The 23917-nt window shown below is 39.2% G+C and overlaps 3 protein-coding genes across 4 annotated transcripts; 2 read left to right on the top strand and 1 right to left on the bottom strand.

The window, feature by feature from the left end:
* Positions 1–1994: 1994 nt before the first annotated feature.
* LOC140021470 (uncharacterized) lies at positions 1995–7684 on the top strand. Its single transcript, XM_072072364.1, has 4 exons — positions 1995–5431; positions 5517–5604; positions 6956–7083; positions 7265–7684. Exons 1-4 carry the CDS (start codon positions 2136–2138, stop codon positions 7536–7538), a joined length of 3786 nt encoding a protein of 1261 aa, XP_071928465.1. The 5' UTR covers positions 1995–2135; the 3' UTR covers positions 7539–7684.
* Positions 7685–8985: 1301 nt separating this feature from the next.
* LOC113716225 (uncharacterized) lies at positions 8986–10471 on the top strand. The gene is made up of 2 exons (XM_027240520.2): positions 8986–10020; positions 10141–10471. Exons 1-2 carry the CDS (start codon positions 9307–9309, stop codon positions 10234–10236), a joined length of 810 nt encoding a protein of 269 aa, XP_027096321.2. The 5' UTR covers positions 8986–9306; the 3' UTR covers positions 10237–10471.
* On the bottom strand, positions 10332–12338 carry LOC140021605 (uncharacterized). 2 transcript variants are annotated; one of them, XM_072072862.1, is made up of 4 exons: positions 12096–12338; positions 11670–11802; positions 11153–11281; positions 10332–10550 (listed from the first exon to the last, which is right to left on the bottom strand). In XM_072072862.1, the coding sequence occupies exons 1-4, from the start codon at positions 12248–12250 to the stop codon at positions 10527–10529; spliced, it is 441 nt and encodes a 146-aa protein (XP_071928963.1). In that variant the 5' UTR covers positions 12251–12338; the 3' UTR covers positions 10332–10526. The 2 variants fall into 2 exon arrangements, with proteins under 2 accessions (XP_071928963.1, XP_071928962.1); XM_072072861.1 differs by having other exon boundaries at positions 10332–10557; positions 12096–12335.
* Positions 12339–23917: the final 11579 nt, after the last annotated feature.

The following is a 23917-nucleotide window of genomic DNA, read 5'->3' as shown; positions in this document are numbered from 1 at the left end:
TTTTTTGGACAAGGATAGACTCCAAACCTAGAGGAGAACAAATGGATTAATGTGTTTACCAAGTTACTTATGCAGTAAATCAAAGATCCTTTTAAGAATTCTTGTAATAATTTTTTTTATCGTTTTATATCTCTAAAATGTTTATTTTGTTGTTCATCTATAGGAAGAAGCATGAAAGGACAAGCTAGCTAGGCAAACCTTGTAATAATCTCAAAAATACATAAATCCAGTAGGCATATAGCTTATGTAACATTTAAATAAATTCGAATATGCAAATACACTTCCCAAAACTTTGAGCTATAAATATGGATCCAACTTTGTGTTTATAAAACAATTTCAGCATCGTGTGAATTATTAGAGAATTAGGTATTTCTCTTTGTTTGAAATAAAAAAAATATATACATGGCATAATGTGGCTGTTGATGTAACTTTTTGAGGCAAAACAATTATAATGTTAAATTTTCGTCCTCAAAGTAAATTTCTCCCAAAATTATATACTACTAGTTTGTAGAAGAATTTGGGCGGCCAGGACAACGGGCTGACCCAGACATGTCCCCTTCGTTAATTGAGACATTTTTATGAGTAGTGATAGTGAATGCCATTTCATGCAACTAGATGTTGAGGGGACAAATACTTAAAACGCTGAAAACATGTTTATCTCGAGGATTCATCTTTTAGACTGACAGTGTATATTAGCGGGTTTTGATGCATAACGTTGTTATTCATCTTTTTAGATTGATAGCATATATTAACAGATTTTGATTCACGACATGTTATTCAAATTTGAATTTGAACTCCAATTCAAAATTGCTAGTATAACATTGACAGTAGAAGAAAAGATTAATTCTTATTTTAATGACTAACTTACGGTATAATCAATAAATTGTAATTAGTGATTTTGGAAAGCCCAATAAATGTTTGTGTGGAATGATCTTGGGCTTTTAAGTAAAAATGTCTGACCTAACTCTTATTCCGGGCAAACGAGATTGCTTCGTACTGGGCCTAGTGTAACATTTTGCACGGATGATTGAGGTAACCATGACCCATTCCATGCCTAAGGAAAATTCTTGAGCAAACGATATCAAGGAAATAAGATATTAAGGGCTCGATCTCGTTTGATTATTTTAATTAATTATAGATTCTCGTTTTTGTTTGGATGGTACGGAGCGAGGGACGTGTAAGCAAGAGGTCTCGGTTCCAGTCCTCCTGCTTACACTAAAAAAAATGAAGAAGATTATTTTAATTAATTATAGATTCTGATAACTTATTTTTGATTGCTTTTATATTACTTGATTATATATTATTTTTAATGACTAAAAAAAGATAAAATCTATAATCACACAAAAAACAATTATTCTCCCTACCTAATTTCTAAAATCACATTTGGTAAAATCTAAAGCCAACGAGAACAAGGCCTTCACTAGATTAAGCTTTTAGTTTTAATTATGCTATTGCAATGCTAATCAATAATAAAGTACCACTAGCCGATTTATTTTAATACAAAAGAAATTAAACAACTAAGCTGGTGATATTTTATCCTCACGGGCATCATCTTCAACCCTAATCAAAATAGTATGGGATTATGAATGCTGGAAAGGGACCAAAAATAGAAAAAAAATCAGGCAAAATTTTCATTTCAGTTTTTTGATGGCAGGAACCCGCAAATTTTATTATACCACCCGGATTTAACATTTAAGCCGTAGAAGGAAATGATAAAGTCTTACCTCAGTTCAATTTAACTCGACTCAATTGAGTAGCACTACAATAGTGCAATTTGATTTTCGATGAGCAAAAAAGGAACCCACAGGGGAAAAAAATAAAGGGGGAAAACTAAAAATAGAAATAAAAAACGAAGTGCTGAATTTTCCCCAATCTGATCCAAAGCACATAAGTTACCGGCTTTTGTGGTTTCCTGTGGATGTAAGGTTAGTTTACTACCGTAAAAGTCTAAGACTTTGGTAAAAAGATCCAAAGCAGGCTCATCATCACATGTGTTCTAATCTTTTACTCGACTGCTACTCCAGCTTAACGAATCCGAGAAAGATTCTGTCAAAACCCACTTCCCATCTCATCTCCAGGTAACTCTGTCCTTCCCTCCATCCCTCCCTCCACACGCACAACACACACTGGAAGCAATGCAGAACACTTATATAAGCTCAAGTTTCCAACTAAGGTGTAAAGGGCCATTTTCATTTTCCTTCAATGACTATTCTTGCTGCTTAAATGATAGAATTGATCGAAACCCGTTATTGTATTCATCATCATCATGTTGTTCTTGTTGTGGAAATTCGCTGTATAGCAGATTTCCCATTTCTAGTCCTAGCTTTTTATATGGTTTAAGGCAGTCTAATTTGATTCAATGGTCACCCTGTAAAAAACTGATCTTGAATGGTTTAGACCGGTTCACTAGTAGTAGATGTCCTTTTGATGTTGGAAGAAGCTGTTACTGTGAGAAAGATTACATTTTGAAGGGGAGGAATTTGGGAAAAGGGGGGATTAGGAGGATGGTTTTTGAGGAAAAGAGTGAATGGAGTGATTTTTGTGATGATAGTAATGGAATTGATGAGGTTGAGATTATGCTTAATTTGTTGGCTGAGGATGTTAGTGACGAGTGCTATAGTATTAGGAAGGGAAGCAGGAAGTCGTCTAGGGTTAAAGTGGAGAAGAGAGGGAATGGCCGGAAGAATAATCTGAGGAGACGGACGAAAAATGGTGATTTGGGTGTTTTGGAGAGTCAATCTAAGTTTGAGTATGAAGAGAAGGTGATTAGGTCGAAGGAGCGGGAAATGGGGCTGAAAGAGGATGATAGGAGAGAAAAAGAGAGGGCCATCCTACTGAGAAGGGAGAATGTTAGAATGAGGGCTAGAATGAGGGCTAAGGAGGATAAGAAGGACAGTTTGTTGAGAGAAGAAAAAGTGAGAGAGGAAGAAAGGGAGAAACATTTGAGGGAAAATTGGAGAGAAAGGGTGAGGGTTGAAGAGGGGGAAGATTTGTCCAGAAGACAGGACCATGGGCAAAGGGTCAGGAAAAATGGATCAAGTTGTTCGTCTTATTACTCATTTTCTTCGGGTGATTTTGAGATTGATAATGAAGCTCAGCATGAGCAGGAGGAGTGTGAGGGAGAATTATCAAGAGGATACATGAGAGACTCGAGAAGGAATGAAGGAGTTGTGTCTGATGAAGTTCAGGAAGAGTATCATAGGCACGGGGATTATTCAAAGAAACAAGGGGATGTGTTGAGAAAAGAAAATACTCAAGTGGTTTTTTCTGGAGCATCATCTGCTGTTGAGGGCGAGTGGAGAAAAAAATCAGAGAAGAGGCTTACTGATGCCTCCATGGAAGAAACCGAATTGAGCAAGGAACTTGCAGACAAGCAATCAAGGTATAGAGAGATCGAACAAAGTGCTTATGGAGAAAGTGCGAGGTTTGATGATAAGAACAAAAAATTGAACTTGGCGGTGAAATTTGATAGGGAAACCAGAGAGCAGCACGGGCAAACACATGACAGCGAAACAAGAATGAAATCTAAACAATTCACAGAGATGTCCAAGGCTCATGTTGCTGATACAGAAACTTCTTCTGCATTCCATAAGCTCTATCATGGTAGGAATGAAAGTTCTTCGAAATCCATGAGTTCTGAGAGAAAAGAAAGCGACCATCATATTGCAGCTGGTCACCTAAGCAGGGAAGATGAATATAGGAGGAACTCGAGCAAACTCACTGAAGTATCAAAAATTCAAGAAATGGACGTTAGAGGGACGTCTAGTGCAGTGAGACAATCTGATATTAGAATGAAGAAGCAGGAAGATTATTCAAGTATGGACCTGAATTCTGTAAACAACAGAGAAGAGCAATATCGCCATGCTAGCCAGAGCAGCAGATTGCTGGACTCGAACGAAAAGTATAACCAAGTGACTCAAAATGTGCATTCAGAAAGTACTTCAGTTTCAAAGAAGGAAACTCAACATAGCATGGAAAAACACGAAGCAAAATCGAGCTCTATTCATAAGTCAGATCTTGGATTGAGAGAACGCTTAGAGATGACTACAAAAAGTAAAAATGGTGTATCTGATGTGGCTGCTGATAATGAAAGAACCAGTATAGTAACAGAACCTCCTTCTCAGTTACTAGTCAGAGTTTCAGTTCATGGTGAATCAGCAAGTGGATCAGCAACTGAACAAAGTGCTGATGGCTTTACTGTATTACATGAACAAAGTCACACTACAGGCGATCAGGCCCAGGGGGAGCCTCAGAAATTTTTGTCACATGAAGATGCACTTGGATCAGCTGATCGATTACAAAAATCTTCTGCTCATTATATTGAAGAGTATGTTCAGAAGGTGAGGAATGAGATTTCTACCTCTGAACCCAGTGATGTGAAGAAAACGTATGAAACAAAATTGGTGCATGAGGAAAAGGATAGTCTTAATTCATACAGCTCTAGAGTTTCTCAATCAAGGGAACAGGACTCTAGGAGTTTATCTCAGAGTTCTGGAATCAAAGGCCCTTCAGATGAAAGTTGGGATGTAGCTGAACCATCTATGCAGGAACATCTTGAAACAGGAAGAATAAAGACTGAAAACAATAATGGGACCACCGTCGTCAAGAGAACTGGCAGGTCTTTGTGGAACATCATTGGAGATATAGTTCGCTTGCGCTGGGCTTCACGTTCTGAACATGGTTCAACGGCAAAATCAGGTGGAAAGAGTTCCCCAAATCAATCTATGAGTAGTGAAACATGGTTTTCTGGCCATGACCCTGATGAAAATGTTCATGTGGAGACAAAAGGAGATAGGGTAATCTTAACAGAAGAATCAACTTCTGTCAACCAGCAGCAAGACGAAAAAGATTGTTCTCAAAGTCAAGGGCAGGTTTCCAGCTTATCAAGTTCAAAAGGTGAGATGAAGCAGACAGGAGGAGGATCCTTGTCCTCATCAAGCGTCTTGCAAAGAGATTCATCCATTCAAAGGAATTCTTTTCGTACTGGTGAAACAACTTCTGAGAGGAAGTCTGAAGCTTCATTTCCTGAAAGCAGAGCAGCAGAATCATCAGTTACACTGCCTTCCTTGCAGCTTAGAAGATCGCCTGTTGTAGGAGAAAACTCAGCATCTAGGAAAGCTGAAGGATCAGGCAGTGGCACAGTTGTACAGATTGATACACCAGTTCCAACTACTCTGACAGAAAATCCTAGGTCTGTGAGCAAGAACGAGGAATTGGAAAGACGGAAACTTGGAAGGAGTGATCAAGTTGTAAAAGACAGGTTTGATGAATGGGAGGCAGCATATAGGCTTGAAATGGAGCAAAGAAGGGTTGATGAAATGTTCATGAGGGAAGCACTGTTAGAAGCAAAAAAAGCTGCTGACAGTTGGGAGGTGCCTGTTGGTGCTGTGCTGGTGAGAGATGGGAAGATAATTGCTCGTGGATATAACCTGTAAGTTGTAGTTTGTTTGTCATTTTTACATTTTTTTAAAAATTATTGGAAGCAGTTATTTGAGGTAATTCATATGATATTTCAGAGTAGAAGAGTTGCGTGACTCCACTGCTCATGCGGAAATAAATTGCATACGGGAGGCATCAAACTTACTTCGGACATGGAGACTCTCGGTAAGCTTTTTCTACTTCTTATGGTTCAATTGTATTCTCAAAAGGACCCTTTTCAGATGACTTTGGAACTTCATAGATCGTTAGTAAATTGTGAAATTATATGTTTGTAATGCCTATATGAGAAGCATGGTGAGTTTATAGATACAATAGAACATAGACTATTAGTATTGCAAAATGTGTTATAGTTGCATTAACTTTTGGAGGACCTTAAAAAGTATATGCATGTCACTTAACTAATTTTGGATGATTTTGGTGCAATCTGAGCTGTGGATTATGGGTTCCGCATAGAAGTTGTATTTTTCCATATAAGAATGTGTTTACTATTTCTAAATGCCAAAGTGTAATTTGAAAGGGGACCAACATATATTACCTTTATATTTTCTCCCTATGTAATGTGACTCTTTACTTGTACCTCTGTTGGACTCTTCACTTTTAAACTGGAGTGCCTGTATTCACTGTACTCCTGTACCCAAGTCCCAGTAATATAGTTTTCTCTTGCTTGTCCGTTTCAAGTTAAAATATAACTGTAATAAAATCAATTGGAGCACATGGTTGGGTTGAAAATTTAGAAGAAAAGAGGAGACATCTAAACCTTGAGTTTGGTGTTTTTTTGAGAAGTCTGAAACAGGAGGGGAAGTTAAATTGGATTTTTGCTCCTTCACACAGAAATCCTGCTTCTCCTGCAATTGAGTGAGTATTAGGTCCTTTAAACCTTACAAACTCTATCCTCAGTTTTTGAACAGGACAAAGTGTAATGATCATGCGTAGACCTATTTATGAGCTTGTATTTCCTACCTGTATTTGATAAGAATCATTCAGCTGCCTGTTACTGGCACAAAGAATTGAGCAACTAGGCCATCCACTCAAGCAAAACTTCGTGTATTCTCTGGAGGAAGTGCTTTTCATTACTACTGCAACGAACTACTATATAATCCAACTTGAATGCATGTTTGCACTAGTTTGGTTTTCCATGAGTTCTGCATGTTTATCAAAGAATATCATACTATGTCTTCTAATCCATCTACTTATTTGTTTCTTATTACTGTGATTTCGTTATATATTCCTACTCAGTGAAGCAAGCCAAGATTTTGACTTTTCATAAATTATAAACATCACCCTGTTATTGACTTCTAACTAGAGTTATAGAATGGTAAAAAGGTGGGCCTCTGATTTTTGTGTTTAGACTGCCATTTATGCAGTTGTGATAGTTGTGTTAGTCACTTTGTGGTTGAAGTTTTCAATTTGTGTTAAAGGAACACTTTAGTTGGTTTATCTCTAGCACTACATGCACCTTGATTCTCTGCAAGTAGTCGAGCAATGCCATTCGTTATTCAAATTTCTTTGTTTGTAGGAAACGACACTGTATGTTACCCTTGAACCATGCCCCATGTGTGCCGGAGCAATACTTCAAGCTAGAATTGACACCGTCGTTTGGGGAGCTCCTAATAAGCTTCTAGGAGCTGATGGGAGCTGGATTAGGTAAGCAATATCATATATTTTCTCTAGATTGTGCTCGAAGAAATTTCATAGTTCTTTTCCATTGGTGCAATAGGAACTTAATTCTCCTGTCTGCATACCTTTCTCGATAATTACTATGGAGTACTTTGTTTGGACATCCCTTTTTTCTTTCCTTGTATGATCTTTCATCAATAATCTGCAGGCTTTTCCCAAATGGTGAGGGAGGAAGTGGATTGGAGTTATCAGATAAGCCTCCTGCTCCTGTTCATCCCTTTCACCCGAAAATAGTAGTTCGACGTGGAGTACTGGCAGCAGAATGTGCTGACACAATGCAGCATTTCTTTCAACTGAGGAGAAAGAAGGACAATAAATCAGAAACAACCACCCCACCTTCGTGTTTGCCCATTTCACACCATCACCCGTCAAGGTTTTTGACCAAGATTCATGATGCGTTCCATCTTATGTTCTGCTTGTAATTGATCAGATGGTGTGACTCATTATGGATGCTGTAAAATAAAGTCTTAGAAGTTAAGCTGTCAAAAAATCCAACTTTGTGTTCATTCTCATGTTTCTACAAAGGAAAGATGAGAAAGGGGATGTAGGAACCCTTTTTTGGAGAAAATTTTCTAAGGGCGTCCATAGTGTCTGGTAGTCACAATGTTGTAGCGCCTTGGCTTCTGGGAATCACATTGTTGTACAGAGACATGATGTCACTGCACCAACTAAACTTTCTTATTTGTCTTCCACGGAAGTGTTATGTGATGAAGCTCTTTTAGCAACTTAATACATCCCTTCCTCTGTGATAAAGCTTTTTAGAAACTTATGAACCTTTAAGTTTTGAATTGAAGATCCCCAAACAATCTTCTTTTGTATGCATTGTGATGAAAGTCCGTTAACAAGTCATGTTAAGTTTGAACCCTAGTACAAAATCCTCAACACGAAGAAGCTGTCGGTGTGATGGTTGGAACTTAATTTGAGAAAATGAGCTTTCACACAAGTTTAAACACAGTCATTTCCATCTTACTGGACACGAATGACTTGCTGGTAAAAATCATTCAACAATAAGATGTGACATGAAAACAAGGGGTTCTAGAACGTCAAGGTGTCAGGCATTAGAAATGGTTAATAATTTAATTTACTGACATTTTTTTTTATTTTGAAGTAAACTTGAGGGTTATTTAGCTATTTTAATTGGCTTCTTGCTACAAACAATTTCGTTTTTGCGGTTGTAAGCCTACAGATACTAGTTGTTTACTCCATTTATAAGAAGCAAATCACAAATGTGTTCTCTCTGAGGTAACATTAGCTTAGGTTCTAACTGAACATGTTTTAGATTTCGTTTCAAAGAAAGTTGTCCAGAGATCGTGTAAACCTAGTTTCAAGTTTAGATTCAGGAGCAAAAGGTTGTTAGCTTAAAGAGTAAGTGATGAAATAAAGTGTTGGATTTGTTAGAAGTTCGGTGCATCAATTCAAAGCAAGAGGCTTAAAACTCCTGCTGTGGGAAGATTAGTGGCTACGCACAACAGGGAAAAAAGATCAAGAAATGCTGTAAAGATGGTAGCTTGAATGGCTATTCTTGAATTTGATAAAGACTCCATAACCAAGTTCAGTTCTCATGTTCTAATCATGAATTCTGTTACCGATTAGCAGTGGGTGGTCCAAGGATGGTAAGCAGTCTTTGTTGGCACAACGCTGGCACCATAATCTTTACATAACCTACCATTAATCAACTGCCTCTAATACACCACATGCTTTGTTGATGATAATAAATAGTGGTTAAGGATTTTCTGCATCAACCTCAAGGTTAAGCTTTCATAATCTTTGTTGTTCTCACATCTTAGTACAGAAGATGTCAGTAATTATTTCCCCCCTTTCTCTTGCTTTTCTTTTTTAGTGACAAAATTATCAGCAGTTAAAAATAGACTAAAATGGAGGGTTGACAGATCGTAGAATCTCAGATATGAACTCAGGAGACATTCTGAAAGCAAGAATCTACCACTCTTTTTTTCAATATCTAGAAGCATATGTCAACGCATGATTGCCATTTTACGAAGCCCAAATTTATGCCATTCTATCATTAGCCTTCCCAACTGATCTAACTTGACAATCAATAGGGGAGCTGTAGCACTCACAGGAAAACTACATTTCTCCCTCCAAATTACCAACCCTTTACTCCAAGGGTGTCTGGAACTGCATACTTGTATATATAAGATCCAATTTGTCAATCAGTCCAAACAACACAAAATGGCCACATCTCCGTGGCTTTTCCTCTCAGCATCTTTTGCTGTTTTTCTAGCCTTAGCCAACGCACAAGCACCTGCAGCTTCTCCTTCTAATGTTCCAACCACTACACCTCCACCTTCTAACCCACCTGCAGCCACGACGCAGCCACCTGTGACTTCGGCAGCTCCATCTAATCCTCCTACAACATCACCATCACCTAAACTGCCACCAGCCTCGAGCCCTGTCACACCACCACCTCAATCTCCCCCACCACAAACACCACCACCTCAATCCCCTCCACCACAGCCACCACAAAGTTCACCTGTCTCGAGTCCAACACAACCACCAGCATTGCCACCGCCAGCCCCCATTGTTTCACCACCAGCATTGCCACCTGCAGTACCTCCACCGCAGGTACCTCCTCCTCCAGTCCAACCTCCACCAGCACCTGCACCAGTGATCGCATCACCAGCCCCAGCACCAGCAGTACCTGCACCGGTTCCACCACCTAAGGCCCCACCAACCCCAGCCCCAGCTCCACCTATTAAACCACCAGCCCCAGCACCAGAGTTAGTACCTTCGCCTGCGCCAGCTCGACACAAGCATAAAAGAAAGAGGAAGCACAGGAGGCATCATGCACCAGCACCAGCACCCACACCCCCCAGCCCTCCTGCACCACCTACGGTTGAAGGTTCAGCTGTAACCACACCAGCACCATCACCCACTCTTGACTTGGTAATGTGTCTGCCAACAAGTGCTAATGCAAAATGCCTACTTTGTGTATTAAGTTAATACACTGATTGAATGATTATCAATATTTCACAAGATAACACGTATCTCTTCATTTGGTTTCAGAACGGAGCAGCATCATTTCTGCGGCTTCAAGGAAGATCAAGTATGTGGTCCGGCGTAGGATTAGCAATCACTGCTCTATTAGTTATCATCAACTAATTAGAAACTGTGTTGGAGAGGCATCATTGTGTAGCCATACATGAGAAGAAATTTAGAAGCAGGGTATTCATGGTAAATAATTCAATGAACGGGACTGCAGAACCATGATTCCAGATATGCAAATTGATTTCATTTGTCAATCGATATGAAACAAATATGAAATGTAACTACGATACAGCCATAATGCATCTTGATTGTGGAATGAAACTTCCATTAACATCTATTTGCATTTGAATCTGAATCCATTTCCTCTCTGAAATCATACTCAACCACCAGTCCAAGATTGTCCACTAATTTGTGATGTTGGCGACAACCTGAACACTGAACAGTAGCAATATGACTCAGGAAGCAAAGCAGCAAGGACGCAAGTGAGAAATAGTCAAAATATAATATGCTTTGCTTTCTCATCAGTAACTAAATTATCCCGCGACAAGTGCCAGAGAGCTTCATCCCCACACCAGTTAAGAAACATGCTCTTGGTGGATAATCAAATTCCATGGCATTGTTCAAAAGGAGAAAATGGAAAGAGTAACAGAGATGGAGAGAATAGAACCAAAATCACTTTAGGTGCTTTATGATAAGAAAGAAGGACAGAATTGTTGGAATCAAAGTACAACCCATTGTTAGACATTGATCAAACCAAAAAAGGCAGCGAGAGACATGAAAAATTCATTATTGAACTTCCAAACTCTCATGCATCATATGATTAGTTCACTTTCTTCTCTTGCCAAAAGATAAAAAGGCAACAGAATGTTGTTCTGTCTTTTGACTATCTTAGTTTCTTACCTGAGTTTCTTTTTTTTTCCGTAAGTATTTTCTTTCCTGAGTTATAAACTAAAGTAGAACAATTAATGGCTTGCAATCAATAGGTGAACTGATCCAAAAAGGACATAGTCAAGAATCAATGTACAAATACCTGCACAAATACTGTTCCTCTTTCATAAGCTAATCTGTTTACTAACTTCTCTGATCTTGAACCACATAAATTACAAGTGAATTTCACCAATAAACTCCTTCTTGGAAGTTTAATATCAAAGGCTGCATCCTGCAAGCGAACATTTGCTAAGCAAAACCAAGTAGAAAAAGATGCACTTCAGAAATAGAAAACACTTCAGAAAAATTCAGAAAGCATAATTAATTCCTCAACCATATGTAAAGTAATGAGATACTCACACTTAAAAACAGCAGCAACAAGGTCAAATAGCAAGAACATATACCCGGTTTTGCATATTGATAGGATAGAATTCTTATACAAAACAATAGAGCGTGGAATATTATAGCTAGTAAACAATCCAGACAGCGCACAAATTTCCAAAAATGTGCACATATATATGTATGAAACATGCTATTTGAAATCCACTAGTCCTGCTCCTCAACAGACATTATAAATAAATTCATTGCAGAAAGGTAACAACAAAAAAGTATTCAAATACCTGTGGAGAATGACTTGAATTTGAGGCTTCCCTTGATTCTGGGTATACACCAGCATTATCTCCCACTAAACAAGACAATACTGGCACCCCAAGAAACTGCTTTGATGTTATTTTTCTTTGGCAAACCCTCGACCTGCAAAACCCAATAAATTATGGAAGAAACTCTACATTGGTGCCGCATTTATATGCATAGAAGTACAGAAAGATAAAATCTTTGCTTTAAAGGCGAGACTATCTTAACGCAAAAACCCAGTAGAAATATATTAGAAAGAATCCCAGTAAAAATTAGGCCAAATTAATGTAAAAAAAAAACAACAAAATAAGGAAAACATGTCTAGGTTCAAGAACATGCATAGGCATAAACATTGATTTTTTTTTATGGGTTTAGCAAGTTATAATAATTTTGAGCAAAGCAGGAAAATTTACCTTGAGGATTTTATAACGAAATTGGGTGGTGGTCTGGAGGAGGGTGGGAGAGAAAGAAAGGTAATGGGGAGATGGCGTTTATGGTTGGTGAATGCTGAGATATTCGGAGTGTTCAAGCCGACAGAAGCATCAAACCCCCATGTGGTTGAAGCCATTTTTTCTTTGGCAAGAGCATGACTGAATTACTGGATATTTAGTTAGTTAATTTTTCTTTATTCAGGGGTCTAATTAGAAAAATAGATAACATAGAGGATAATATGGCTAATAGTACATATTCGTAACTAGAACGACGTCGGTGACTCCTTCTATACCATACGTTCCCCTCTAGGGGTGGGCACGGGTCGGATACTCGCCCCGAACGACAATTGGCTGACCCGACCCTAATATATCGGATCACTATTTTTTTGACCCTAATCCGCTCCGATTATCCCCGGGTACCCGATCCTCGGATACCCGAAAAAATAGGGCGGGTCATAGGGTACCCGCCCCTATTTAAAGAATGCAAATTCTTGTATATGAACCTGCCGTACGTGATTAATCCAGCCAAAACAAAGACAATAGCAGCATTCGTTTCAAACTAGACAAAGACAATAGCATATTCAATTCTCAATAGTTCAGACTTGTGTCAACAACTTGAATGTCAACAAATACAATAAAATTTCAAGAAAAATTACAATCCCTAAAATGTTTTATCAACCTCAACCTTCTACAACACATTAAGGAGCACAATCTTCAAGAATCATCAATCTTCAATATTAATAATAGAATGGTCCTCTGTCAAACCTGAAAAAAAATTAGCTCTGCAACAAGACACGTTAGGATCTATGCAGCTTATTTTGACCCTGAAACTAGTGAATTTGATCAAACACAGATGGACAAACTTACTCTTATTCTTGATCCTACTGATGAGTTCATTTGGACTGATGATATGTGTAATCAGGTTTACTCTTATTTCCAAGAACTTGTGGATCATTACGAGGTAACTTTTTTCTTTTTTTTCACTTTGCTTAATTATTTAATTCATGGAACAGGAACTTGCTTTTTCGTTCTCTTTTTTTTCCCAGTTTTTGTCATGTTGGCTGAATTAGGATGATTAGTACTATAGCAGGTCTTAAATTACGTTTACATTATTATTTTCTGGACTATCTGTCCTAGGCTCCTAGCCATCACAATTTGCAAGATGCAGCAGCATTCAAGCACTAAGACTACTCAACAAATCAAAGTTTTCACTGAAGGTCGGCATTCTAAAAAAAACAAAAAAACAAACCTGCAGATGAAGATCGGTGTAGAACTTCTGCTTGAGGCTTGAGAAATCTGTTGAACAGTCTGCTTGAGGCTTGCAGAAATCGAAATCCAAAGTCTCTGTTGAATCGTCTGCTTGAGGAGGCTTGCAGGCTTGAGTTCAACTTGACAAAATTGAAGAGATGGAGAAAGGGAGTTTTCGAGAAAGAGAAGGAGAAAGTAAAGTGTCGGCCGCTGATCTGAATGGATGACCATTCCAAATTTTCCAATTGACCTTAGGGTTAATAACTTTAAGATATTACACAATTACCCTATATTTTTAATATTTATATATTATACCTCCGGGTCGGGTACCCGCGGGTTTTTATTTCTATGATCCGTATCCGTATCCGAATGTTTAGGGTACCCGACCCTATCTGATCCGTTGATAAAAATCGGATCGGGTATCCTATTTTTCGGTGCGGATCGGATTGGATTTCTCGGGTTTTCGAGTTTTCGGATTTTTTTGCCCACCCCTATTCCCCTCCTTCCAAAGCAAAAGTTTTTAATGATTCGTCCTAAGTATTTTCCATTTAATGATTTGTGACCTTGGAACATTGGCTAGAGCAGGCTTGTAGTAGAATTTCTGGAACAAAAAGGTTGGGCTTAATTTCCCTTTTACACCCCTCAATTTGTCCCAAATCAAAAAGATCAATTAGAAGCTAAGCCCAATTTATTTCAGTTCCTAATAATCCAAAACTTGACCGAATTACAATTACAAGCTATAGTAAAAGCCTACAAATAGAGTGGTTCTAAACACTTGATATAACGAAGTACTAGAAATATTTGGAGGGTCTCACGCCTTTGTACTCTGGTAAGAGTCGCAGAAAATATTTTATTACCTTACAAGTTATGACTAGGGCTGCAAACGAACTGGTTCGCGAGCGGCTCGATGTCAGGATCCTATTTGCATAATCGAGGAATTTGGGGGAAAATCAAGCTCGGATGAGCTTGATGAGAAGAAATTGCAGAGGGAAGCGTGTGAAGAAGGAGAAAGAAAGAGAAGAGAAGAGAGAGAGAGAGAGAGAGGAGAGGGAAAAATGAAATTCAGTTAATTTCTTTCTTACATGGATCCTTGGCCCAATCATATTTATACAAGTCGAATGAAATAACTTCCACGTAACTAATTCTGTTATGGAGCATGTGCTCCTACACCGACTCAACTAATTGGCTAAACGACATCGTCCCACTAAATGATTAGTTAAACGACATCGTGTTACTTATTCTTATATGCTACTTAGTTGCATCAAAACGTCATCGTCACAGTGTTAATTCCTGCTACCCTGACATTGCCTCCCCCAAAGATTAAGTCTTGTCCTCAAGACTGGAAATGAGGAAACTGGGATAGGATGAAATCCTTATCTTCCCAAGATGCTTCTTCCGCTCCCAATTGGCACCATTTGATTAGAAGTTGAATGACTGGCTGTCCATTGCGCAGAATTACTCTCCTTTGCAACACAGCTTCTGGTTGTAGGGAACATTGGTCAGCATTGTCAAATTCAGGTAAAGTCTTTGACACCTGTTGTACTGGTCCAATCTTTTTCTTCAGTAATGACATATGGAAGACAGGATGGATTCTGGCTTCTGCAGGCAATTTGAGGCGGTAGGCCACTGGTCCTACCTTAGCTTCCACCTGAAAAGGGCCATAGAACCTGGCAGCTAGTTTAAGGCATTTCCTGATGGCAATAGTCTACTGTCTGTAGGGCTGCAATTTGAGAAATACCCAGTCACCTACTTCAAAAGATCGTTATGTGCGATACTGGTCAGCAAAGAACTTCATCCTCTGTTGAGCCTTAGCCAAGTGGTCTTGAATGCTGCTGGAAATTCTGATACTCTCTTGAAGAAGTTGGGCTGCTGCAGGAACTATTGTGTCTAAGTAAGGGCCAAGTGGGAGGGACACAGGTTTATAGTCGTACAATGCCTCAAATGGAGTCAACTGCAGGCTGGAGTGGTAAGAAGAATTATACCACCACTCTGCCATTGCCAACCATTTACTCCAAAGCTTTGGAAATTCCCCAATCATACATCTGAGATAAGCCTCAACACACTGATTCAGCCTCTCAGTTTGGCCGTCAGATTGAGGATGATAAACTGAACTGTAATGCAGACCAGTTCCTAATAATTTGAACAACTCATTCCAAAAGGTGCTGGTGAAGATCCTATCTCTATCAGTGACAAGGGACTCAGGTAAACCATGCAGTTTAAAGATGTTGTCTAGGAAAAGTTGAGCCACCTGTTTGGCAGTAAATGGATGAGCCAAGGCTATAAAATGTCCAATCTTGGTGAGTCTATCAATAATCACCAGTATGGTATCATAGCCCTGAGAGTTTGGCAAACTTTCAATAAAATACATGGTCAGATGTGTCCATGCCATTCGAGGAACAGGCAATGGTTGCAGTAGACCAGGAGCATGTACATGTTTTGCCTTATACCTTTGGCAGGTGTCACATGACTGTATGAATTGAATAACATCTTGTTTCATGGTAGGCCAATAGAATAGGGATTTGATTCTTTGCCAACACCTCCTTTGGCCTGAGTGCCCTTCCAAGGCAGAAGAGTGCAAGGCTTGTATGATGTTTTCCCTGAGGCCAGAAGATGATCCCACATAAATCCTACCATCATACTTTAGTAGATCATTATTCCACTCATACTTGGGCTGAGATGTGGGGTCTAACAGTATCTGAGCAATAATATCCCTACAATGTTCATCTGATGAGTAGCTATCCTGGAGTTCCTGCATCCAATTTGGCTTAACTGTCGACAATGCTAGACATGATCCTGTAGCAGCAGGATCATCCTGTCTTCCCTTATATAATCTGGACAAAGCATCTGCCACCTTATTCTCCACCCCCTTTCTTATACTGAATCTCATAGTCTAGGCCTAGCAACTTAGTTAGCCACTTGTGCTGTAGTGTAGTTATGAGCCTCTGATCCAACAGATATTTTAAAGACTGGTGATTAGTCTTGATAACAAAATGGTATCCCACTAAGTAGTGCCTCCACTTGGTTACTGCCATAACCAAAGCCAACAATTCCTTTTCATAGGCTGACAGTCCCATATTCTTTGGAGACAAGGCCTTGCTTAGATAGGCTATGGGATGTCCCTCCTGCATCAGTACAGCTCCAATCCCACCTCCACTTGCATCTGTTTCAACAGTGAAAGACTTCTGGAAATCTGGTAGCCTTAAGATAGGAGCAGTGCACATTATGTTTTTCAAAGTTAAGAAAGCCTCCTGGGCACTTGCATTCCATGTAAAGCTGTCTTTTTTGAGTAGTTCAGTCAGGGGCTTGCAAATAATCCCATAATGTTTGATAAACCTCCTGTAATAGCCTGTCAATCCCAGGAATCCCCTCAACTCCTTTACTGTCCTTGGGATTGGCCATTTTATAATATTATCAATTTTTTATTTGTCCATAGACACCCCTTCTTCTGTTATAGTGTGGCCAAGGTAGTCCACTGTCTGCTGGGCAAATGAACACTTGGAACGCTTGGCAAATAGCTTATGTGTGAGGACTCGTAAAATTCTTATTTTAAACCCTAATTTTGGCTCAATTAATTATTTATTTGGATATTTGCCCCGAATATTATTTTTCAACCTTATTAGACCTAAATATATGGAATTATAGTTTTATTATATTTTTAAAGTGACTTGTTTCAAAAATTAATTTTTTTTGGAGGCTCGTTTAGTGAAAAAGTGAAAACGCGTTTGAAAATTTTAACCGATTGAGAGTACAATAAGTTTGAAAAATTGGAGACTTGTATAATAGTCCTAAAATAGGTAATTTTATGTTTAAATACTCAAATGATAGTTATTAGTAATATCGTTATAAGAAATTCTTGGAGGTTTCGCTTTATCGCGCTTGAATTGAAAATACGCGTTTTCACGCCCGCGATTAATTGAGGGACTTTACACCATTATTTTGGGACAATTAATAGTGAATAATATTTATATGAATATAAGTATATTGGAGGTTTAGTGCACTAGCGAAATAAACTCGAGAGGAATCGAGCACGAAACGCGCGCGTACGCGCACTATTGTAGAGTTGACTTTTGCTTCATTTTGTACCACACATTTAAGCTTCTCAAGCTTCCTTGAGAAGCTTTATTAGCAGCAAAAAACTCCTTCTTTCAGCTTCATTTCCGGCATGCAACCCACAAGGAAGAACACCCAAGAGTTCTTCAATTTTTATCACCAAAATCTCACTCAAATCTCCTCTAATTCACTTCAAATTTTACACGCATATAGCTTAGCACTTGGAGATCACATTAAGCTACAAAGGAGAGTTGCAATCCACGATTTTCTTGGACAAGGAGAGGGCCGAAATTCTGCCTTTGATTCATCACACAAGTAGGTGATGATCAACCCCTCAATTCTTGGCTTATGGAAGTAATATAGCATTTATAAACCCTTGCATGCTTATGGGTAGGTTGTCTATGATGAAAATTTGGTTGTGTGGGCTCTATGAACTCCCACTTTGGTTGATGGACTGATTTGGTGGTTGATGGACTGATTTGGTGGTTGATGATGATAATTATGTTGGTTTAGTGCTTAAATTAGTGGTATAATATTGGGTTATTGTTAAACTCCAAGATGGTGCAATGGCCAAAAGTGACCATTTTAACCCTACCTTGTCCGACCACTTTTGTGCAAAATTTTGAAGTTCTAATGGCTTGTCTATGTTGTTTACATGTTATATTGGTTGTGAAAAAAGTTTCATTGAAAAATAACTTGATTTGGTCACTCAAATGTTAGACTTTCGAAATGTTAGAAAACTGGAATTTTAATCCCATCACTGCCCAGGCAGTCTTCTTGTTTCAGCCATAACACATTGCTCCGATGTCGAAATCGAGTGCCGTTTATGGCACTAGAAACTAAACATTCCTATCTTTCCGTTGGTGTAAAATGCATGTCCTGGTTCCACTTGAGCTAGCCAAACCATTCATTTGAAATCCACCGTCCTGTTTCGTTACTTCCTGGAAGGCAGCTCATGAGCTGCAACTTAATGCTCACGAACGAGCTGGTTATGGACAGATTTTGAAAATGGTTTCTTCTGAGCAAATGTAGCCTTATGAGTTTATTTTCCAACGCCACCAACCACGCTCAATTCTGAGTTGAATTGAGTGATTTATGATCAAAACTCGAATCTGGTCTGGTGAAGGAATACCTTACATTTGGACAGATTTGAACTAGCACTGATTTGGGACTTGTTATCCGAAATTTCTTGGTGTAAATCACCTATCAAATGTACCTTGGACATATTTTAGACATTACCTACTGGAATGAATTATGTTTGAGTCGTTTCTTGGTCAAATGTTTGGAAAACAGCAAACCGGAAGCTCAAAGGCAGTTTAGCCTTAGAACTTCTTGCGATTTCAACGGTTTTGTTAACCGACTTTCCGTTCATATTTTTCTATGAAATTTGGCAAGGGAGTGGCCCTTATATGGTAGTATATTCATACCAAATTTGGTACCGTTCTGAGTCTATTTTGCTACCAAACTAAAGTCCCAAAGTTTGGAACTCAAGTCTGGAAACTAGCTTAACAGTTTCATTTTTCCTCCAACTTTGAGCGACCGTATCTCGGTGCTTAAAACACCGATTCTTGATCCGCTTGTTCTGTCCTAAACTTTACTTGTAACTCTAATTGAGTTATAAATTTTGGAGGCTGGTTTGCAACGTATGAATTTTACCGAATTTCCAAAGTTAGCGAAAAATCAATCCCAGCACAATTCTGAGCACCCTGAAACAGTAACTTTAAACCCATTTTTGAATACCTTCTACTTAAATTCATGGAAAAGTGTCTTCCAAGAACTTTTAGTACTTTCAAAGAGATTTCCAATGGTGTCAAGTTTTCTAATTTTGGACTTGTGTAGAGTGAGATACGATTTTTCAAGGGTTTGTATTAAAACAGAAATTTTCCGAATCCCAAGGAAATGGAGTTTTTCAAGTACTCCTTATTCCTTCGATATTATTCGAACGTTGTATCATTGATTTCCAAAATGTAAACTTAATTTCTCTTGTACTTTGAACTCGATTTAGGATAATTAAGGCTCGTTTCACGAGATTTTTCTAGAATTGTACTATGATACGATCTTCCTCAATAGTGGGGATATTTGAATGATAGTCTATTATTATTTGCTCAGGCGCACACGAGAACCTTCAAGAGGATCTCACGGTGGACGCTTGAACTTCAAATTAAACCTACTTGCTCTTGCTACTTGGTGAGTGTCAAGTATGTGTTAAATGCTTATGTGATTGAGATATTAGTTGTACAAGTGTTATACATGATACGTAAACTTGCCGAGCCAAGTGTGTATTTTATCGCACTCGTTCTCATTTGAAATGATTAACTCATGCTTGAAATGCTGAAATATATTAAATGCTTGGATGTATCAAATGTTTGAATAATATGAACACGTTTAACTCGTAAGTTCTGAGCGAAAGCATGTACCACACCGATTCGGGTGGGAGGTGTCTCTCATACCGTCTCAGTGCTAAAATCGGTTCCCTGAGCGATAGCATGTACCACACCGATTCGGGTGGGAGGTACCTCTCATGTCGACTCAGAACCATAAACAATGATTGGTAATTGTACATGAATATGTTTAACTCGTGAGTTCTGAGCGAATAGTATGTACCACACCGATTCGGGTGGGAGGTACCTCTCATGTCGTTTCAGAACCATAAACCTTTCTAAGTCGATTGGAACGATGTCTCATCGACTATTGGGCGATAGTATGTACCACACCAATTTGGGTGGGAGGTACCTCTCATTCGATTCAGACTCATAAATGGAATAAGTAAAGTTCTACGGACTATTAGATTGAAATTTGGCAAAGCAAGTGGAAATGAGCTCCTAAGAGCTCCCGTATCCTTCCTGAATGTGTTTTGTGAATATTCAGGAATTACTTGAATGTTATAGCTTTACCTCTCGTACCAGCTTTATTGCTACTTGAATTACCTGTTTGCATGATTTTCTTGGCCTCACGAGCATTCGCTCACCCCGTTAGATTTGTTTTCCTTAACAGGAACTGAAATGGGAGGAATTTGGAGAACCTTACTTGATGGCTCATTTGATTAGAATTTTGAATGTATTTGTTTAGACAACTTTTGGGATCTGTATATTTTGGGAATGTAAGGTATTTTTGGTAGTTTTTGATGTAAGACTTGAACGTTTAGTAAGGAATTGACCTTTCTCTATATCTTCGACTTCTAGTATCGACTGGTTATTTTAACTTTGATTTAAATTTGTACCGAGTCCTGGCGAGAGTTGGGCTGGCGTCCCGCCGATACCCTTGGGTTTGCCCTTGGGAGAAGTGGGGGCATCACATTATGCTCTCTTAGGACTGATAAAACTGTTTTCAGATGCTGCAAGTGCATTTCTAAGGTAGAACTGTAGACCAAAATATCATCAAAGAAGACAAGAACAAATTTCCTCAGATGTAGCTGAAATACTTGGTTCATGAGAGCCTGAAACGTGGCTGGAGCATTGGTGAGCCCAAAAGGCATCACCAGAAACTCATAGTGGCCACAGTGAGTTTGAAAAACAGTTTTGTATGTGTCTTTGGGTTTAACTCTGATTTGGTGATAACCAGAGGTGAGATCCAGTTTGGTCTTGTATTTGGACCCTGCCAGTTCATCTAGCAGCTCATCCACATTGGGTATGGGATACCTATCCTTGATAGTCATCTCATTCAACCTTCTGTAATCTACACAGAAACGTCAAGTTCTTTCCTTTTTTTTCACCAGCAAAACTAGTGAGGCAAATGGACTGTTACTGTGAGTTATTATACCATGCTACAACATGTCCTCAACTTGCTGTTTTATTTCTCCCTTCTGAGAGTGAGGATATCTATAGGGCTTCATCTTGAAGGGTTGAGAGTCAAGCTTGAGTGGAATCTCATGATCTACTGCTCTTGCTGGGGGCAGCTCAGTAGGGGTTGCAAACACATCTGCAAACTCATCAAGGATATCCTAAACTCTTGCAGGAATAACAGTTTCTGTACTCATGTCACCTTGCCCTATCCTCATGTTCATGCATAACTATCTTTTATACTCAATGAATGTCCTCAGGTCATTTCCTCTAATAAGGTCTAAATCACAATCTTCAACTTGTCCTTACAAGTGTACAGCCTCCCCTTGATTTTGCAAGGATATAGTCAACTTGTGAAAATCAAACGTTATAGGACTGAATTGAGTCATCCAGTCGACTCCCAGTATTATGTCCCAGCCACTTAAGTCCATCACCTTGAGGTCATAGCAGAACTTGTGTTGGTTGATCTCCCACACTACCTTAGGACACATTGCTTTACTAGTTACACAAGCCCCATTCCTCACGATCACAGAAAAAAGGTTTAACCAGTTGATAGGAAATGTCAAATGCAATTACCTTCTCATTACTGATATAGCTGTCAGAACTGCCTGTGTCTACTAGTATCAGCATTTCCTCTCCATCCAACCTCCCTACTATTGTGATTGTTTTTCTCTTAAGTGCATCAGATAAGGTATGCAAGGACATCTCCATGATCTGTCCTAGATTACCTGTGTTCTCCTCTTGTTCTCCCACTGCATCTTCGAAGTCAGATTCCTCCTCTTCCTCATTGATCAAGAAGTTTAAGTGACCAAGCTTACACTGGTGACCTTGGCCGTACTTTTCTCCACATTTGAAACAGAGGCCATGGTTCCTCCTATACTGTACCTCTTGTGCTGAGATTCTCCTGGAATCTGAATCTGTGGTTGACATAGGCCTCCCTTTGAAGTGAGTATTTTTAAATGAGTTTACTGGAGGTATTCTGTAATGCGAATTGTGATTTAATTGTTGAGAGGCATTTCTGAAAATTTCAAATCTATTTTCAGAGTTTACTTTCATATTCTCCTTAGGCGTTCTGCTCTGGAGTCTCAGTGCATTCTCCTGTAATATGGCCAATTCAAAGGCCTCAGACGAGGATGTAGGCCTTAACATCTTAATCATAGTTTTGACTTTATCTTTTAGTCCACTAATGAAACTTGATATGAAATAGGCCTCACTCAGATGAGGATTCTTTACTGTCATCAGAACCTTTAGCTCCTCAAATTTTTCTTGATATTCTTCGACCTTCCTGTCTGGTGCAATTTATTGAATTCTTCCACAACATCTTTCCCTGCCAGATTATCAAACCTCTTGCACACCAGTTCTTCAAACATCTCCCATGTTATCTCAGGTCTCTCCACCTTCACCCCTTGGAACCACCTGTCTACCCTCCCTTCTAAATACATCTCAATCACTTCAACCTTCTGTTCTTCAAGAATTTGGTAGTTCTAGTAATATTTATCGCATTTCCTGAGCCACTCTCTAGGATTATCTCCCGAGAACAGTGATAAGTCAATTTTGGGGGGATTTGGAATCAGAACCTTGCTCGCCTCCTTCCTTCCATTCCTACCCCCTTCAACTCCCATTTGTAGCCTTTGACTGGGATGCGGTGTCGGCAGCAGTGGTAATTGATCACTTAGGGTTCTACCAGCTTCCGAACTCCCTTTCTCTCTTTCCATCATCAGTCTCATTAGTGCACTGATTTCTTGCTTCATTCATGCCATTAATCCTTCCATTTTCTTATTGTTTTCCTCTAATTCCACCCGCAATTCATTGCGTATTTGTTGTTGGAGGTGGTGCGAAGATTGCAGACCTTCAAGCACATCTTGAAGCTTGGAATCTTGTTTCTTGACCTGTTCTTCTAGAGTTTTAAACCTGGTGCTCTCCGCCATTACTCCCAGATCCAAGGATTCGACAAGCTCTGATACCACTTGTCAGGATCCTATTTGCATAATCGAGGAATTTGGGGAAAAATCAAGCTCGGATGAGCTTGATGAGAAGAAATTGCAAAGGGGAGCGTGTGAAGAAGGAGAAAGAAAGAGAAGAGAGAGAGAGGAAAGGAAAAAATGAAATTCAGTTAATATCTTTCTTATATGGATCCTTGGCCCAATCATATTTATACAAGTCGGATAAAATAACTTCCACGTAACTAATTCTATTATGGAGCATGTGCTCCTACACCGACTCAACTAATTGGCTAAACGACATCGTCTCACTAAATGATTAGCTAAACGACACCATGTTACTTATTCTTATATGCTACTTAGTTGCATCAAAACGTCATCGTCACAGTGTTAATTCCCGCTACCCTGACACTCGAGTCAAAGTTCGACTCGAGTTCGGTCAAACTCAAACTCGAGTCGAACTCGAGCAGCTCGTTTATAAGCCGAGTTGAATTTGAGTCAGGTGAGCCCAGGCTTGTTAGCTCGTCGAGCCGCTCAACAAGCCTTGTGAAATTACAAAAATACCCCTATTTGTATAACTAATTACTAAGTTATGATTCAGCAATCAGACCAAAAGTTTCATCTCCACAAGTTGCATTTCATTTCTGATTTCTTACGCATCTTTCTTTCATTCACAATTTCTCACACAAACCCTTGAACCCTAGCCACTACCGCCACCAGTCTGCGGTCTACCAGTGACTACCACGGCCACCACCACAGCCACCCCTCAATCAAAAGCCAACACTCC

The sequence above is a fragment of the Coffea arabica genome, chromosome 11e, assembly GCF_036785885.1.
Source record: "Coffea arabica cultivar ET-39 chromosome 11e, Coffea Arabica ET-39 HiFi, whole genome shotgun sequence".
NCBI lineage: Eukaryota > Viridiplantae > Streptophyta > Magnoliopsida > Gentianales > Rubiaceae > Coffea > Coffea arabica.
This window is presented reverse-complemented; position numbering and strand designations above follow the sequence as displayed.

Coding starts and splice junctions, on each gene's coding strand:
- LOC140021470 (XM_072072364.1), top strand. CDS start 2,136: ATGCAGAACACTTATATAAGCTCAAGTTTCCAACTAAGGTGTAAAGGG. Junction 5,432..5,516: donor ATTGCTCGTGGATATAACCT/GTAAGTTGTAGT, acceptor ATGATATTTCAG/AGTAGAAGAGTTGCGTGACT. Junction 7,084..7,264: donor GCTGATGGGAGCTGGATTAG/GTAAGCAATATC, acceptor AATAATCTGCAG/GCTTTTCCCAAATGGTGAGG.
- LOC113716225 (XM_027240520.2), top strand. CDS start 9,307: ATGGCCACATCTCCGTGGCTTTTCCTCTCAGCATCTTTTGCTGTTTTT. Junction 10,021..10,140: donor CATCACCCACTCTTGACTTG/GTAATGTGTCTG, acceptor ATTTGGTTTCAG/AACGGAGCAGCATCATTTCT.
- LOC140021605 (XM_072072861.1), bottom strand. CDS start 12,250: ATGGCTTCAACCACATGGGGGTTTGATGCTTCTGTCGGCTTGAACACT. Junction 11,282..11,669: donor ATTCAAGTCATTCTCCACAG/GTATTTGAATAC, acceptor GTTCGCTTGCAG/GATGCAGCCTTTGATATTAA. Junction 10,558..11,152: donor GAGGAACAGTATTTGTGCAG/GTATTTGTACAT, acceptor GCTACTGTTCAG/TGTTCAGGTTGTCGCCAACA.